Source organism: Saccostrea echinata, unplaced genomic scaffold, assembly GCF_033153115.1.
Source record: "Saccostrea echinata isolate AGI-Se365-2 ecotype Australia unplaced genomic scaffold, CSIRO_AGI_Sech_v1 ptg000016l, whole genome shotgun sequence".
Lineage (NCBI taxonomy): Eukaryota > Metazoa > Mollusca > Bivalvia > Ostreida > Ostreidae > Saccostrea > Saccostrea echinata.
This window is the reverse complement of record NW_026889765.1, coordinates 25,820,001-25,835,482: the sequence shown is the minus strand read 5'-3', so window position 1 is coordinate 25,835,482 and position 15,482 is coordinate 25,820,001. Positions and strand designations below refer to the sequence as shown.

Sequence of the window (15,482 nt, the reverse complement as noted above, 5' to 3'; positions counted from 1 at the left end):
CGCCCTAACACCTGAACCCCTGACCCAGGCGCCATGAAATTCACAATTCTTGAAGAAGCACCCTTGCTCATCATAATTATGTATGTAGTTATTTTGTTTAAAACCCAGGAGCAGAGAAGATTTCAAAGAATTAATGCACTTTCACTAATAATCTATGATTAATGTCCCTGGGACCATGAATTTCACAATTATGGTATAGGACTCAATGCTTATTACACACATTCCAAAAGTTTGACTGCTTGATGTCTAGAAGCAAAGAAGATTTTTCAAGACTGCATTAATTTAAGTAGTTTTGGTCCCACCCCTCAGCCCCAGGGCAACAGGGACCATGAAATTAACAATTTTTGCTCCCCTTCACCCTTAGATGCTATATGCTAAAATTGGTTGAAATTAGTTTAGTGGTTTCAGAGAAGAAGTTGAACATGTTCAAATGTTAACAGACGACGACTGACGCATGGCAACAGATGAAAACAGATAACAGTCACTCAGGTGACCAAAAATATAAAATAATACACTTACTTGTGTTCCAATACAAAGAATCCCGACTACATAGGGGAAGAAAAAGGAGCCCTTTCTCTCCATCAGGAGTTCAATTCCATGCTGACCTAGAACTTTCTTCCCAACATTTCTAAATGTGAAAGTCTCTGAGTTAAAGTTTCCTTCTAAGGCATCATACAGTTTAACCTTAAAAATAAAAAAAAAAATCATTATAACAATAACGCAGAATTCTCCATGACCCGTTTAACTGTAGTGGCAAAAAATTAGGAGGAAATTATATCCTCCTCGCTATTTTTTTTAAAAATCTTAATCCCAATATTGAAAATGTGACCTTGAATAAGTAAAAAGACCTAGGTTTAAAATTGAAATGATTCACTGGCATAGAACATCTGTTCAAAAGATCTTTTTTAATTTTAGTGGTTGCATCTAAACTACAACCATAATTCTGCCATGTAACAATTACGATCGAGTTACGATAGGGTGTGATATTCAGTACTGTAGAAAATGGAGGAGATAGATAAATACAGCAATACAAATCAGAATATTTTAACAAGAGGCCCAAGGGCCTTAACGGTCACCTGAGTATAATACAACAATTTAGAGGATCCATAGAGTATAAAATGAACTGAAAGGTGAAGCTTTGTTGCCCAAAAGCAAGAAAAATAGGGTGATCAGGATCAACAAAATAATTAGTCTAGTGTTCATTATCAGTACATAAATTAGGTTCTTATCTGTTCCCCATTTATCACTCTCACCAGACAGTATATAAACAAACTTATAATCAGTGCTGCTGTACTCTTTTAATTCCTTGTTGAAATCTCTTACATTGGCCTCTCTTGGTCTTTGATGAACATTTAATAAGACAAGTTATTTTTGTCTCATTTTTATTTATCTGTTACTTACAAGTCTACCTGATCATTAAAACTATGAAATAACTTTTTGTATTATACAATAAAAATTCTTGCATAATTCTCTTATTCTATTAACCTTTCAAGTACATTATTTACAGTGATTAATTAACACAAGTAAATGGCAAAGGGGAATGACTCCTCTCAATAGAATACAAATTAACAGAGCCCTGGCCTGGACCAGAACACTTGATCAAATGGTTCTGATGTTCAAAAATCTGGTAAAAATACCCTTCCTTATTAAAACTTTTACTCTTTTTGCCTCTGATATGCCCAGGTGCAGAGAAGATTTTTAAAGCATTAATGCATTTTCACTATATAATAAATAGAGCCCCGCCCTAATATCAGAACCTCTGATCCAGGGGTGATGAAATTCACAATTTTGGAAGAGGCACCCTTGCTTATCATAACTATGTATTTGTTTAAATAATACCCAGGAGAAGAGAAGAAGATTTTCAAAGAAATAATGCACTTTCACTATATGACCTATATAGCCCCACCCTAGCACCAGAACCCCTGACCCTGGGGCTATGAATTTCACAATTTTGGTAGAGTCACTCTTGCTTATCATAACTATGTATTTAATTTGTTTAAATAATACCCAGGAGTTGAAAAGAAGATTTTCAAAAAAATAACATACTTTCACTATATGATCTATATAGCCCCGCCCTAGCACCAGAACCCCTGAGCTTGGGGCTATGAATTTCACAATTTTGGTAGAGTCACTCTTGCTTATCATAACTATGTATTTAATTTGTTTAAATAATACCCAGGAGTAGAGAAGAAGATTTTCAAAGAAATAATGCACTTTCACTATATGATCTATATAGTCCCACCCTAGCACCAGAACCCCTGATCCTGGGGCTATGAATTTCACAATTTTGGTAGAGTCACCCTTGCTTATCATAACTATGTATTCAATTTCTTTCAATAATACCCAGGAGTAGAGAAGTAGAGAAGAAAATTTTCAAAGAAATAATGCACTTTCACTATATGATCTATATAGCCCCGCCCTAGCACCAGAACCCCTGACCCTGGGGCTATGAATTTCACAATTTTGGTAGAGGGCTCAATGCTTATTACAATCATGCCAACAGTTTGACTGCTTGATGCCCAGGAGTAAAGAAGATGATTTTTAAAGATTGCATTAATTTTGATGGTTTTGGCCCCACCCCTCAGGCCCCAGGGGGGCAGGGGCCAGGAATTTCACAATTTTTGTTCCCCTTCACCCATAGATGCCAAAATTGGTTGAAATTGGTTTGCTGGTTCCAGAGAAGAAGCTGAAAATGTTCAAAAGTTTACGACCGATGAACGACGGACGAAAAGAGATAGCAATAGGCCACCTGAGTGACTCAGGTGACCTAAAAATGGCAAATTCAAAGAACAAAGTACGGTGAAACTTGCGTGATACGGCAACCAGTGGTTCCAAAATCTTATTTTTGCATTATAGTTTTATATATTAGTCTTTGACCATAACGCTAAAGATCCTGTAATGCAAAAAATGTGCAATTTACGGTGCAAAATTTTTTGCGCACTGTTGGGGGGAATTTCTCCACTTTCCACCATTGGTCAATTAACTATTTTTCATTCCCTAATTCTAGACATATTTTATAACAAATTTGTATATTTTATCCACTTCCCAACCCATTATACTCGTCTCTACAGACGATAAACTAGATTGATTTGAATTGTCTCTAGGATTACAGAAACTTTACAAGCCAGTTTGTTGGTCTGTAGAGATAACTACACTACGGTCAACGCGGATCCCGTATTTTCCCGCGTCCCCGCGATGGTGTTTTAATCCTTTCCGCGATACACCGTCGCGGTTTTATCATCGCGGTGATCGTGGGGACACGAGATTACCGTGACGGTGTGCTCTACCGTATTTTACTCAATGTGAAGTCGATAATCCTTAATGCCAAAGTAAGGATATTTAATTGTGAATATATAAGATCGCTAATTTGGTTTAAACATGTTAAAGTCATATTTGGCTTATTTTTGATAAGTTCAGGCTTACTAAAATTAAAAAGATCTTTCTATTTGTATTATTACCTCATATAAAGATAGGACTTTCCTGTAAATTACACAATTTAAATCAATCGCGTTTCATAGATATTAGAAATTTTAAAAAAACAATAACCGATTTATTTACCGACTCTGCATATCAATATCAGACACAGTTTAAAGTCAATTTACTATAGAAATGTGGGGTTATTCAAGTTCAAAATCAGCGAAAATTTTAATTTGAACGTAAATAACATCATGTTCATCCACACTCAGTCTCGTATTTTTATTTTTTATTTTTAGCTCAGATACGCCATATATATAGCTTTAAAATTCTATAAATAATTTATAAATCCTTTTTTTTCAGTCTAAAGGGTGATATTTGAATGATACTTGGCATTTATTCTATCAAAATATTATCATTGTTGTAGTTTCTAATTAGTAACCTGAATTATGTTGAGGAGATCTATAAGTCAACATATTTTTTTTATTGTAGTAAATATCGATTCGATTTATATCACGCCCTTTTTTTCATCATAACAGTTTTTTCATACAGTATTACTGCAGTTGGTTTTTATTTCGAATTGAAAATCGCAATGTGTATATCACTGAAAAAAAAAAAAATGAAAACACATAATTTCACGCCAAAATATCTCTTCCAACATATTCAAATATTATAACAATTTACAATAATCCCGAATATTTGAATTAACGATATTGATCACCACTGAATTTGATAGAATCATGGGCCTGAATGAAAAAAAAACAGCTCTGTTCATCATGTTCATATATTCTAAAAGAAGTCGACAATAGTCATTTTTATGAAGCTTAAAGAATTAAATGGTTGCGTTTTTCTCAGTGGATAATTAAGCAGAGAAGTCATGAACTAAATAAGTTGAAACTGACCAAACACGTGTACATGTATTACACAATCACAGCTTGTGCAGTGGGGCCTATCTAATCCTATCGGTCGCCCACTATAAGACTATGGATTCTCGGAAAATTCACGAGGTGATCAAGCCCTTTTACGATAACCGTGTTTTCAAGCTGTAAAAACTGCATGTATAACGTGGCCATATTTCAGTAGCCAGTCTTGACACCTTGATCCCCCATCATACATATAGGTTATATCAACTGATCAAAAGCAATCCTGAAATCACAAAAATATCGTTATACTCGTATAAAAATTTCAAAGACAATAACAGTCTTCTTTTTTTTATTGGTCAGCGATCTTGAAAAACTTGGGTCTGTCAGAGTAATTATTGAAACCAAAGAGAAAGGTTTCACGAAACTGAAACTTTTAAATCATTTAAGGGAGTAAATTACACACTTTATTTGGGGTAGAGAAACATGAGGATTAGTTTGCACGGTAATAAAGTGTGTGTGGGTGGAGGGAGGGGGGGGGGGAGAATAAAAATCTAAAATAAACGGAGAGGGACATTTCAGGAAACTTGTCTGTATGTATATGTTTATACTATACTGTAAATATATTTATTTAATCAACACACTTCATGAATATCCAAAAAGTGCATAGCATATCTTTAGAAAAATAATCAATAAATATGAACAGTCTGATTAAAACCAGCTTCCCCCCCCCCCTTTCTCCTATCGTCGTCGATATGTGAATATGAGATACTTATTAAATCTATTTTCTATATCATATTAATGCATAACACTTGCTGTTTGTTCAAAGCTTTCAAAGTCTGGAGGAATTCTGAATGAATTTTTCTAATAGTTGCTGATAATTTAATGTTGTATTGAATAAATGGAAAATTTTGTATAAAATAATTTGCTACTTATAGAATGGACAAATTATTTTATTGTTTGCGATGTATTTCAAGTTTTACGAAGCAGACTCCTATTCAATATGAATGCAAAATTTTGCACGTCCAGGTATACAATACAGGTAAATCACAACTTTAAGAAATCTAATCTATTGTTGTGGAGACGTATGTGTATATCTATTACATAACACTTCCTGTCTGTGTCAGTGCCAATGTTCTGAATGTGCGTACTACAAACTCGAATCTAGCCCGGGGACACATAGAAACTTCTGTTCCAATTGTATTTTATCAGTGTAAATTAAATTTCAAAATCGAATATGTTGTATATTTGCACATGCTGTAACATCCTCTGAGCTATTAATAACGTTTTTTGTCTTTAATTGAAGGTAAATAAATAAAAAAAAACAACAACGTAAATTCAGGGAAGGGGTATCACATGCATGAAGATAATGTGTGATGCCCAGAGCATGGGAAGTCAGTCACTAGGGTAACCGTCACTAGAAAACAATCAACGAATGAAAACTTAAACTAAGTTAACTTTGAATCAATTTTGAATTTTTGAATCATCCGTTGATTATGGACCGAAAATTAATGAAATTTTTAAATCAAAATAGGATAAAGCTTGCTATTTACGAATAAACATGTATCTAAAGTAAATTAAAGTTTGAATGTTAATATTTGTAGACAGGATATATATTTTTAAATAATATTTTACACCTGAATCCTAGTTTGTTTGTAATACCTGGATAAATACCGTACAAAGCGCACTAGATTAGAAGTCATGAAAAAGAGTCTAGTATACGGTACATGTTGTACGTTCATACGTACTTTCTCAAGTTTAAAATTTTTAAGGAAACTTAAATTACGAATTAGGAATACAGAAAAAAATGTCTTTTCCTTTGAAGATTTTATTCTGTGCGCCTTTTATTAATATTGCGACTATTTTACTTAATATTTAAAATGGTTAAATGAAGGAAAATTTGTTTTCAATTGACAATTAAATCATTCAGTTATTGGATATCAGAAACTGTGATCTGCAAAATTAATGCATATGTATAATTACGGATAACTTAAGAACAATAAATGAACACACCATATATATATCTAGTTGTCTCCATATCACGCATTCTTTCTTTCCTTTTCTTTCTTTTTTTATTTTTGAAAGAGGCGTGAAATAAAAAAAATAAATTAATCAAATATAAAAAGGAGACCTACATAACTGCTAAGACTGGTTTTATCCTTTTATTTATTTATTTATTTTTTACTTCTATTCATTCTTGTTCTGTTGTGTTTTTTTTCCCGTCGGGGGAGGTAACTCGCGTTTATGAAGAGAATAATTTTTTACCCGAGACGGATAACGCACACCGCGATGGTGTGGATTAGTTGAGGACCCGTACCGCGAGAACACGCGGTTATACCTGAGTTACCTGTGTTAAACCGCGATCAATTTCACACCGCGAGGACTCGCGGTAAATACGGAAACCGCGTTGACTGTAGTGTAAAGACTGAGAGTAAGAAGGTGATAATATACAGATTGGTTACTGTAAAATCATATATTTTCGTGGGGTCAAATTATCGTGGTTTCATTCATTTCATTTGGTTCGTGGGGATTTGAATTCGTGGATGAAGAATTGTTGTGTAGTTATGTATGTAACATTTTACATTTCGTGGTGGACATGAATTCGTGGGTCTCTTCATACCTCGAAAACAATGAAATTAAACCCCCATGAAAATTTGCGGTTTCACAGTATATAATATGTCTAGAATTAGGGAATGAAAGGTAGTTGTTTGACCAATTCTGAAATGTGGAGAAATTCTCCCCAAAAGCGTGCAAAAAAAAAAAAACTGCGCCATGAATTGCACATTTTTTGCATTACGAAATCTGTAGTGTTATGGTCAAAGACTAATACATAAAACATAATTCTACAGTTCTGCAGCTATATGAAATATAGCCATAAAATTCAATAAGTAGGTCATGGTGACCTACTTTTTGTTTGAAAAGTTACGAGGACCAGAAATGCATTAATTGACAAAGTTTGATGATTCTTAGCCAATTAGGACAGGAAATATTTAAATATAGCCATAAAATTCCATAAGTAGGTCACTGTGACCTCCTTTTGGGTTGGAAATTTCTGAGGAACCAAGATGCATAAATCCACAAAGATTGATGATTCTAAGCCATTCAGAACTGGAGATATTGAAATATAGCTGCAGAACTGAAGCATTATGGTTTTATATATTAGTCTTTGACCATAACGCTAAAGATCCTGTAATGCAAAAAATGTGCAATTTACGGTGCAAAATTTTTTGCGCACTATTGGGGGGAATTTTTCCACTTTCCACCATTGGTCAATCACCTACTTTTCATTCTCTAATTCTAGACATATTTTATAACAAATTTGTATATTTTATCCACTTCCCAACCCATTATACTCGTCTCTAAAGATGATAAACTAGATTGATTTGAATTGCCTCTAGGATTACAGAAATTTTACAACAAGCCAGTTTACTGGTCTGTAGAGACAACTAAAAAGGGTAAGGAGGTGAATGAAATATATAGATTGGTTATAAAATATGTCTAGAATTAGAGAATGAAAGGTAGTTGATTGACCAATTCTACAATGTGAAGAAATTCTCCCAAAAAGTGCACCAAAAAAAATTGCGCGGTAAATTGCACATTTTTTGCATTACGAAATCTGTAGTGTCAAGGTGGAAGACTAATACATAAAACCATAATTCTACAGTTCTGCAGCTAATTGAAATATAGCCATAAAATTCCATAAGTAAGTCATGGTGATCTACTTTTTGGTTGAAAATTTCTGAGGACCCCAGATGCATTAAATGACAAAGATTAATGATCTAAGCCATTCAGGACCTGAAATATTTAAATATAGCCATAATTTTATAATTTTATAAATAGGTCACTGTGACCTACTTAAAGTTTGACATTCTCCAAGGACCTATGATTCATCAATTGACAAAGATTGTAGATTCTAAGCCAATTAGGACCTGAAATAATCTAACATAGCCATAAAATTTCAAAAGTCAGTCACAGTGACCTACTCTTTGGTTGATGTTCTCCGAAGACCCAAGATGCATCAACTGACAAAGTTTGATGATTTTAAGCTTTTAATTACCTGAGATATTTAAATACAGCCATAAAATTTCAAAACTAGGTCACTGTAATCTACTTTTTGGTTGATGTTCTCTGATGACCCAAGATGCATCAATTGACAAAGATTGACGATTCAAAACCAACAATTAGCTGGGATATTTAAATATAGCCATAAAATTTCAGAAGTAGGTCACTGTGACCTACGTTTTGGTTGACATTGTCCAAGGATCCAAGCTACATCAACTGACAAAGTTTGTTGATCATAGGTCTGAAAGTATTCAAAACATGCCCTTTAAACAATTTGGAAACAAATGCCTGCAAAATTTAAAAAGTAGGTCACAGTAAAAAGTAGGTCACTGTGACCTACTTTTTGATAAATATGTTTTAAGGTCCCTAGATGCATCAACTAACAGGATTTGATGATTCTAAACATGCTAAACCTCTCAGTATCTGAAATAATGGCCTTAAATGTTTTAGAAAAGATCAGCCATAAAATTCAAAAAGTAGGTCAAGGTGACTTACTTTTAAGTTGACGTTGTTTGAGGACACAAGATGCATCAACTGACAAAGTTTGATGATCATAGGCCTTAAACAGGTCGAGGAAACTATTTTCTGTGATGTTACAATAAATTTACATGCTAAATGAGACACCAACATGACTGACAAACCAACCAACCAGCTAAATGAGTTGCATTATGGGTTACTACAAAAATACTTTACATGTACGTTTCGAAAAGCCAGTATTTCAAATCGCTCTTGGAAAGACAAGAAGCATTTTTCCAAGCATTTTGCATACTTATTACAATATGTACATCATTATCTACTAATTCCATGCTCACATTTACATACAATTGTTTTACAACGATAAAATGTGGGTTTCCTCCACTCCATTGTACAAGTCCATTTGTTGACACTTGCCTGACAGCTTTTCCCATTCTGTACTAACCAGCTAACAGTGAATATGAAATTCATGTGAATATTCACTGGTTCAAAACAATAGACTCTGAGGTGAACTCATGTATTATAATTGTCAGTCTTTACTACGTATACAACTTCGATATAGATGCTACTCAGTACACGCTCTATGATCAGTATACATGAGAAGTAATACTGTGTAAAAGAAATGACGTGCAGCATTATTTACATTTGCAAATATTTTTCTTAGATGAACCTATAGAAGAGAAAATATGTTCAATTCTGTATGAACTTATTAGGGGGTCAGAGGTCATGGCATGACCGAATCACACAGCGAGACGATATCTTGTCTACATATTTCTGTCACAGTGACACTGGTTTCGGAACTTCTGAACCGTCAAAGCAATGAAAAAGATAAAATTATTGACACATATATTTTTTTTTTTGTTCAACAAATGATCGTTAGATCTTTCTTCGGTGTGAAGAATGTTTCTAATTAGCCTAAAATCACGCTTACCTCTTTAACCCGAAATTCCTTTGAAGGTATGTAAACTGAAGACGATAGCACCGCTTTTGACTTTATATATAAAGAACTCGTACAATAATAGTAAGATAATTCCCAGTAGCGATCATTGTTTTTTCATTATGAACAGATATTTCCTGAACTGGACTGCTAAACATCAATGTAAGTATTCAAATGTTGGAGCGAGGCGAACTCTCAAGACCAAACAACTTCTAGGTCATTGCGCGTCACAACATAGCAATACGGCGGGCCGTTCGTGTAATAAATGCAGTCCTATTCAGAATATTCGTCTCAAATGTAAATAAAAGTAATAAACAACAATGTTAAGAAGTTCACTGGGAAATGAACTTGGTTGGTACGTGATCAAATCTTCTGAGAAGCCCTTTGGGCTTCACAGGATTTGATCACGTGACCAACCAAGTTCATTTCCCAGAGAACTTTTTAACATTGTTGTTTATTTCTTAAATAAACTTATGTTTTTAAATGCATTAACTTTAAATTTGTAGTGAACAAATAACAAAGCAACAACGAATAACACCAGTATCATGGCAAATTTATGAATATCAAGTTATAATAAAGTGCCCCGCCACAGCATGATACGCCCGTCAAATATTGTTCAATTATCATAAACAGTTTAGAGTGTAAAAATCACATCAACCTTGATACAAAGATTTCCATGATTTTTCCATTCCTTATAATATTTGTTTATACATCTCCTGTATGAGCTTGACAAATGCCCCCTCCCCCCCCCCCCTCCCCCCATCCAAACACATATCTTTCATATTTGGGAGACATGATGTTCTGAAATATGTTAGTTGAAATTTTCAAAAATTTAACTAAAAATATCATATTAAAAAATATCAGTTTAGTCTTACCAATTTAATCTATACAAATTAATTTTAGAAATAAAAGGATGCCATATGCTATAAACTGACCAGCAGTTCTTCTGTCTAATTCCCAAAGGATACAGATAAGAGCTGCTTGATCAGAGATGCTCTAACAGAAATGATTGAGACAGCTAGCCTTCCTACACTGAACCCATCAATTAATCTTTAAATGGATGCATGTCCACTCATTACTCCCAAGGGATGAATGGATCTGCACTATCTGCTAAAATGCATATTTATGTCATTCTGAAATTAAATTTGAAAACAAAGATTTTTGTTATTTGTTACAAAGATTTATAAAAAGAAAAAAAACCCTGTGTAATCTTGATGCAACATTTTTCATCATGTTCCTGCATGACTTAGATTTGTAGGGACTTATCAACCATAATTAAAACATCTTTTTTAATATCTGATAATTTTTTTTTTAGATTTAATGTCAGACTGGTTTTATGCTGCAATCTATAGGGACAACGGTCATGCTGATTCCAATATCCCCCCTATAATTTAATTAACTTATTTAGTTTTATTTACAGGTATATTATACATAATCAAATCAGTGACCTACTTTTTGTTTGAAAAGTTACGAGGACCAGAAATGCATTAATTGACAAAGTTTGATGATTCTTAGCCAATTAGGACAGGAAATATTTAAATATAGCCATAAAATTCCATAAGTAGGTCACTGTGACCTCCTTTTGGGTTGGAAATTTCTGAGGAACCAAGATGCATAAATCCACAAAGATTGATGATTCTAAGCCATTCAGAACTGGAGATATTGAAATATAGCTGCAGAACTGAAGCATTATGGTTTTATATATTAGTCTTTGACCATAACGCTAAAGATCCTGTAATGCAAAAAATGTGCAATTTACGGTGCAAAATTTTTTGCGCACTATTGGGGGGAATTTTTCCACTTTCCACCATTGGTCAATCACCTACTTTTCATTCTCTAATTCTAGACATATTTTATAACAAATTTGTATATTTTATCCACTTCCCAACCCATTATACTCGTCTCTAAAGATGATAAACTAGATTGATTTGAATTGCCTCTAGGATTACAGAAATTTTACAACAAGCCAGTTTACTGGTCTGTAGAGACAACTAAAAAGGGTAAGGAGGTGAATGAAATATATAGATTGGTTATAAAATATGTCTAGAATTAGAGAATGAAAGGTAGTTGATTGACCAATTCTACAATGTGAAGAAATTCTCCCAAAAAGTGCACCAAAAAAAATTGCGCGGTAAATTGCACATTTTTTGCATTACGAAATCTGTAGTGTCAAGGTGGAAGACTAATACATAAAACCATAATTCTACAGTTCTGCAGCTAATTGAAATATAGCCATAAAATTCCATAAGTAAGTCATGGTGATCTACTTTTTGGTTGAAAATTTCTGAGGACCCCAGATGCATTAAATGACAAAGATTAATGATCTAAGCCATTCAGGACCTGAAATATTTAAATATAGCCATAATTTTATAATTTTATAAATAGGTCACTGTGACCTACTTAAAGTTTGACATTCTCCAAGGACCTATGATTCATCAATTGACAAAGATTGTAGATTCTAAGCCAATTAGGACCTGAAATAATCTAACATAGCCATAAAATTTCAAAAGTCAGTCACAGTGACCTACTCTTTGGTTGATGTTCTCCGAAGACCCAAGATGCATCAACTGACAAAGTTTGATGATTTTAAGCTTTTAATTACCTGAGATATTTAAATACAGCCATAAAATTTCAAAACTAGGTCACTGTAATCTACTTTTTGGTTGATGTTCTCTGATGACCCAAGATGCATCAATTGACAAAGATTGACGATTCAAAACCAACAATTAGCTGGGATATTTAAATATAGCCATAAAATTTCAGAAGTAGGTCACTGTGACCTACGTTTTGGTTGACATTGTCCAAGGATCCAAGCTACATCAACTGACAAAGTTTGTTGATCATAGGTCTGAAAGTATTCAAAACATGCCCTTTAAACAATTTGGAAACAAATGCCTGCAAAATTTAAAAAGTAGGTCACAGTAAAAAGTAGGTCACTGTGACCTACTTTTTGATAAATATGTTTTAAGGTCCCTAGATGCATCAACTAACAGGATTTGATGATTCTAAACATGCTAAACCTCTCAGTATCTGAAATAATGGCCTTAAATGTTTTAGAAAAGATCAGCCATAAAATTCAAAAAGTAGGTCAAGGTGACTTACTTTTAAGTTGACGTTGTTTGAGGACACAAGATGCATCAACTGACAAAGTTTGATGATCATAGGCCTTAAACAGGTCGAGGAAACTATTTTCTGTGATGTTACAATAAATTTACATGCTAAATGAGACACCAACATGACTGACAAACCAACCAACCAGCTAAATGAGTTGCATTATGGGTTACTACAAAAATACTTTACATGTACGTTTCGAAAAGCCAGTATTTCAAATCGCTCTTGGAAAGACAAGAAGCATTTTTCCAAGCATTTTGCATACTTATTACAATATGTACATCATTATCTACTAATTCCATGCTCACATTTACATACAATTGTTTTACAACGATAAAATGTGGGTTTCCTCCACTCCATTGTACAAGTCCATTTGTTGACACTTGCCTGACAGCTTTTCCCATTCTGTACTAACCAGCTAACAGTGAATATGAAATTCATGTGAATATTCACTGGTTCAAAACAATAGACTCTGAGGTGAACTCATGTATTATAATTGTCAGTCTTTACTACGTATACAACTTCGATATAGATGCTACTCAGTACACGCTCTATGATCAGTATACATGAGAAGTAATACTGTGTAAAAGAAATGACGTGCAGCATTATTTACATTTGCAAATATTTTTCTTAGATGAACCTATAGAAGAGAAAATATGTTCAATTCTGTATGAACTTATTAGGGGGTCAGAGGTCATGGCATGACCGAATCACACAGCGAGACGATATCTTGTCTACATATTTCTGTCACAGTGACACTGGTTTCGGAACTTCTGAACCGTCAAAGCAATGAAAAAGATAAAATTATTGACACATATATTTTTTTTTTTGTTCAACAAATGATCGTTAGATCTTTCTTCGGTGTGAAGAATGTTTCTAATTAGCCTAAAATCACGCTTACCTCTTTAACCCGAAATTCCTTTGAAGGTATGTAAACTGAAGACGATAGCACCGCTTTTGACTTTATATATAAAGAACTCGTACAATAATAGTAAGATAATTCCCAGTAGCGATCATTGTTTTTTCATTATGAACAGATATTTCCTGAACTGGACTGCTAAACATCAATGTAAGTATTCAAATGTTGGAGCGAGGCGAACTCTCAAGACCAAACAACTTCTAGGTCATTGCGCGTCACAACATAGCAATACGGCGGGCCGTTCGTGTAATAAATGCAGTCCTATTCAGAATATTCGTCTCAAATGTAAATAAAAGTAATAAACAACAATGTTAAGAAGTTCACTGGGAAATGAACTTGGTTGGTACGTGATCAAATCTTCTGAGAAGCCCTTTGGGCTTCACAGGATTTGATCACGTGACCAACCAAGTTCATTTCCCAGAGAACTTTTTAACATTGTTGTTTATTTCTTAAATAAACTTATGTTTTTAAATGCATTAACTTTAAATTTGTAGTGAACAAATAACAAAGCAACAACGAATAACACCAGTATCATGGCAAATTTATGAATATCAAGTTATAATAAAGTGCCCCGCCACAGCATGATACGCCCGTCAAATATTGTTCAATTATCATAAACAGTTTAGAGTGTAAAAATCACATCAACCTTGATACAAAGATTTCCATGATTTTTCCATTCCTTATAATATTTGTTTATACATCTCCTGTATGAGCTTGACAAATGCCCCCTCCCCCCCCCCCTCCCCCCATCCAAACACATATCTTTCATATTTGGGAGACATGATGTTCTGAAATATGTTAGTTGAAATTTTCAAAAATTTAACTAAAAATATCATATTAAAAAATATCAGTTTAGTCTTACCAATTTAATCTATACAAATTAATTTTAGAAATAAAAGGATGCCATATGCTATAAACTGACCAGCAGTTCTTCTGTCTAATTCCCAAAGGATACAGATAAGAGCTGCTTGATCAGAGATGCTCTAACAGAAATGATTGAGACAGCTAGCCTTCCTACACTGAACCCATCAATTAATCTTTAAATGGATGCATGTCCACTCATTACTCCCAAGGGATGAATGGATCTGCACTATCTGCTAAAATGCATATTTATGTCATTCTGAAATTAAATTTGAAAACAAAGATTTTTGTTATTTGTTACAAAGATTTATAAAAAGAAAAAAAACCCTGTGTAATCTTGATGCAACATTTTTCATCATGTTCCTGCATGACTTAGATTTGTAGGGACTTATCAACCATAATTAAAACATCTTTTTTAATATCTGATAATTTTTTTTTTAGATTTAATGTCAGACTGGTTTTATGCTGCAATCTATAGGGACAACGGTCATGCTGATTCCAATATCCCCCCTATAATTTAATTAACTTATTTAGTTTTATTTACAGGTATATTATACATAATCAAATCAGTTTATTATCATAAATTAGTTTATTATACAATATCAAATTAGTTTATTATATAATATCAAATTAGTTTTCATTACTCTTCATCAAATTGATTCATTTTAAAAGTTATACTAGCCAGTAAGGTCTATTTAATCCAACACGGGCGGTTCTTTTGTCCAGCTCCCAATAGATATAGATAACACCTGCTTGATCAGAGATGCTCTACCAGTTAGCTCCTCACACTAAACTCATTAATTTCTCTCTAATTTGACATGCAATTTTCTGTTATCAAATTCTC

At 33.5% G+C, this 15,482-nt stretch overlaps 1 protein-coding gene across 1 annotated transcript in view; it reads right to left on the bottom strand.

The window, feature by feature from the left end:
- Nucleotides 1–15,482, bottom strand: part of LOC133188597 (uncharacterized) — a 64,459-nt gene that overhangs the window by 3,996 nt on the left and 44,981 nt on the right. Inside the window, exon 4 of the mRNA XM_061324086.1 lies at nt 520–684. Within this exon, the coding sequence (XP_061180070.1) occupies nt 520–684 (165 nt within the window). The remainder of the gene's footprint in view (nt 1–519; nt 685–15,482) is intronic.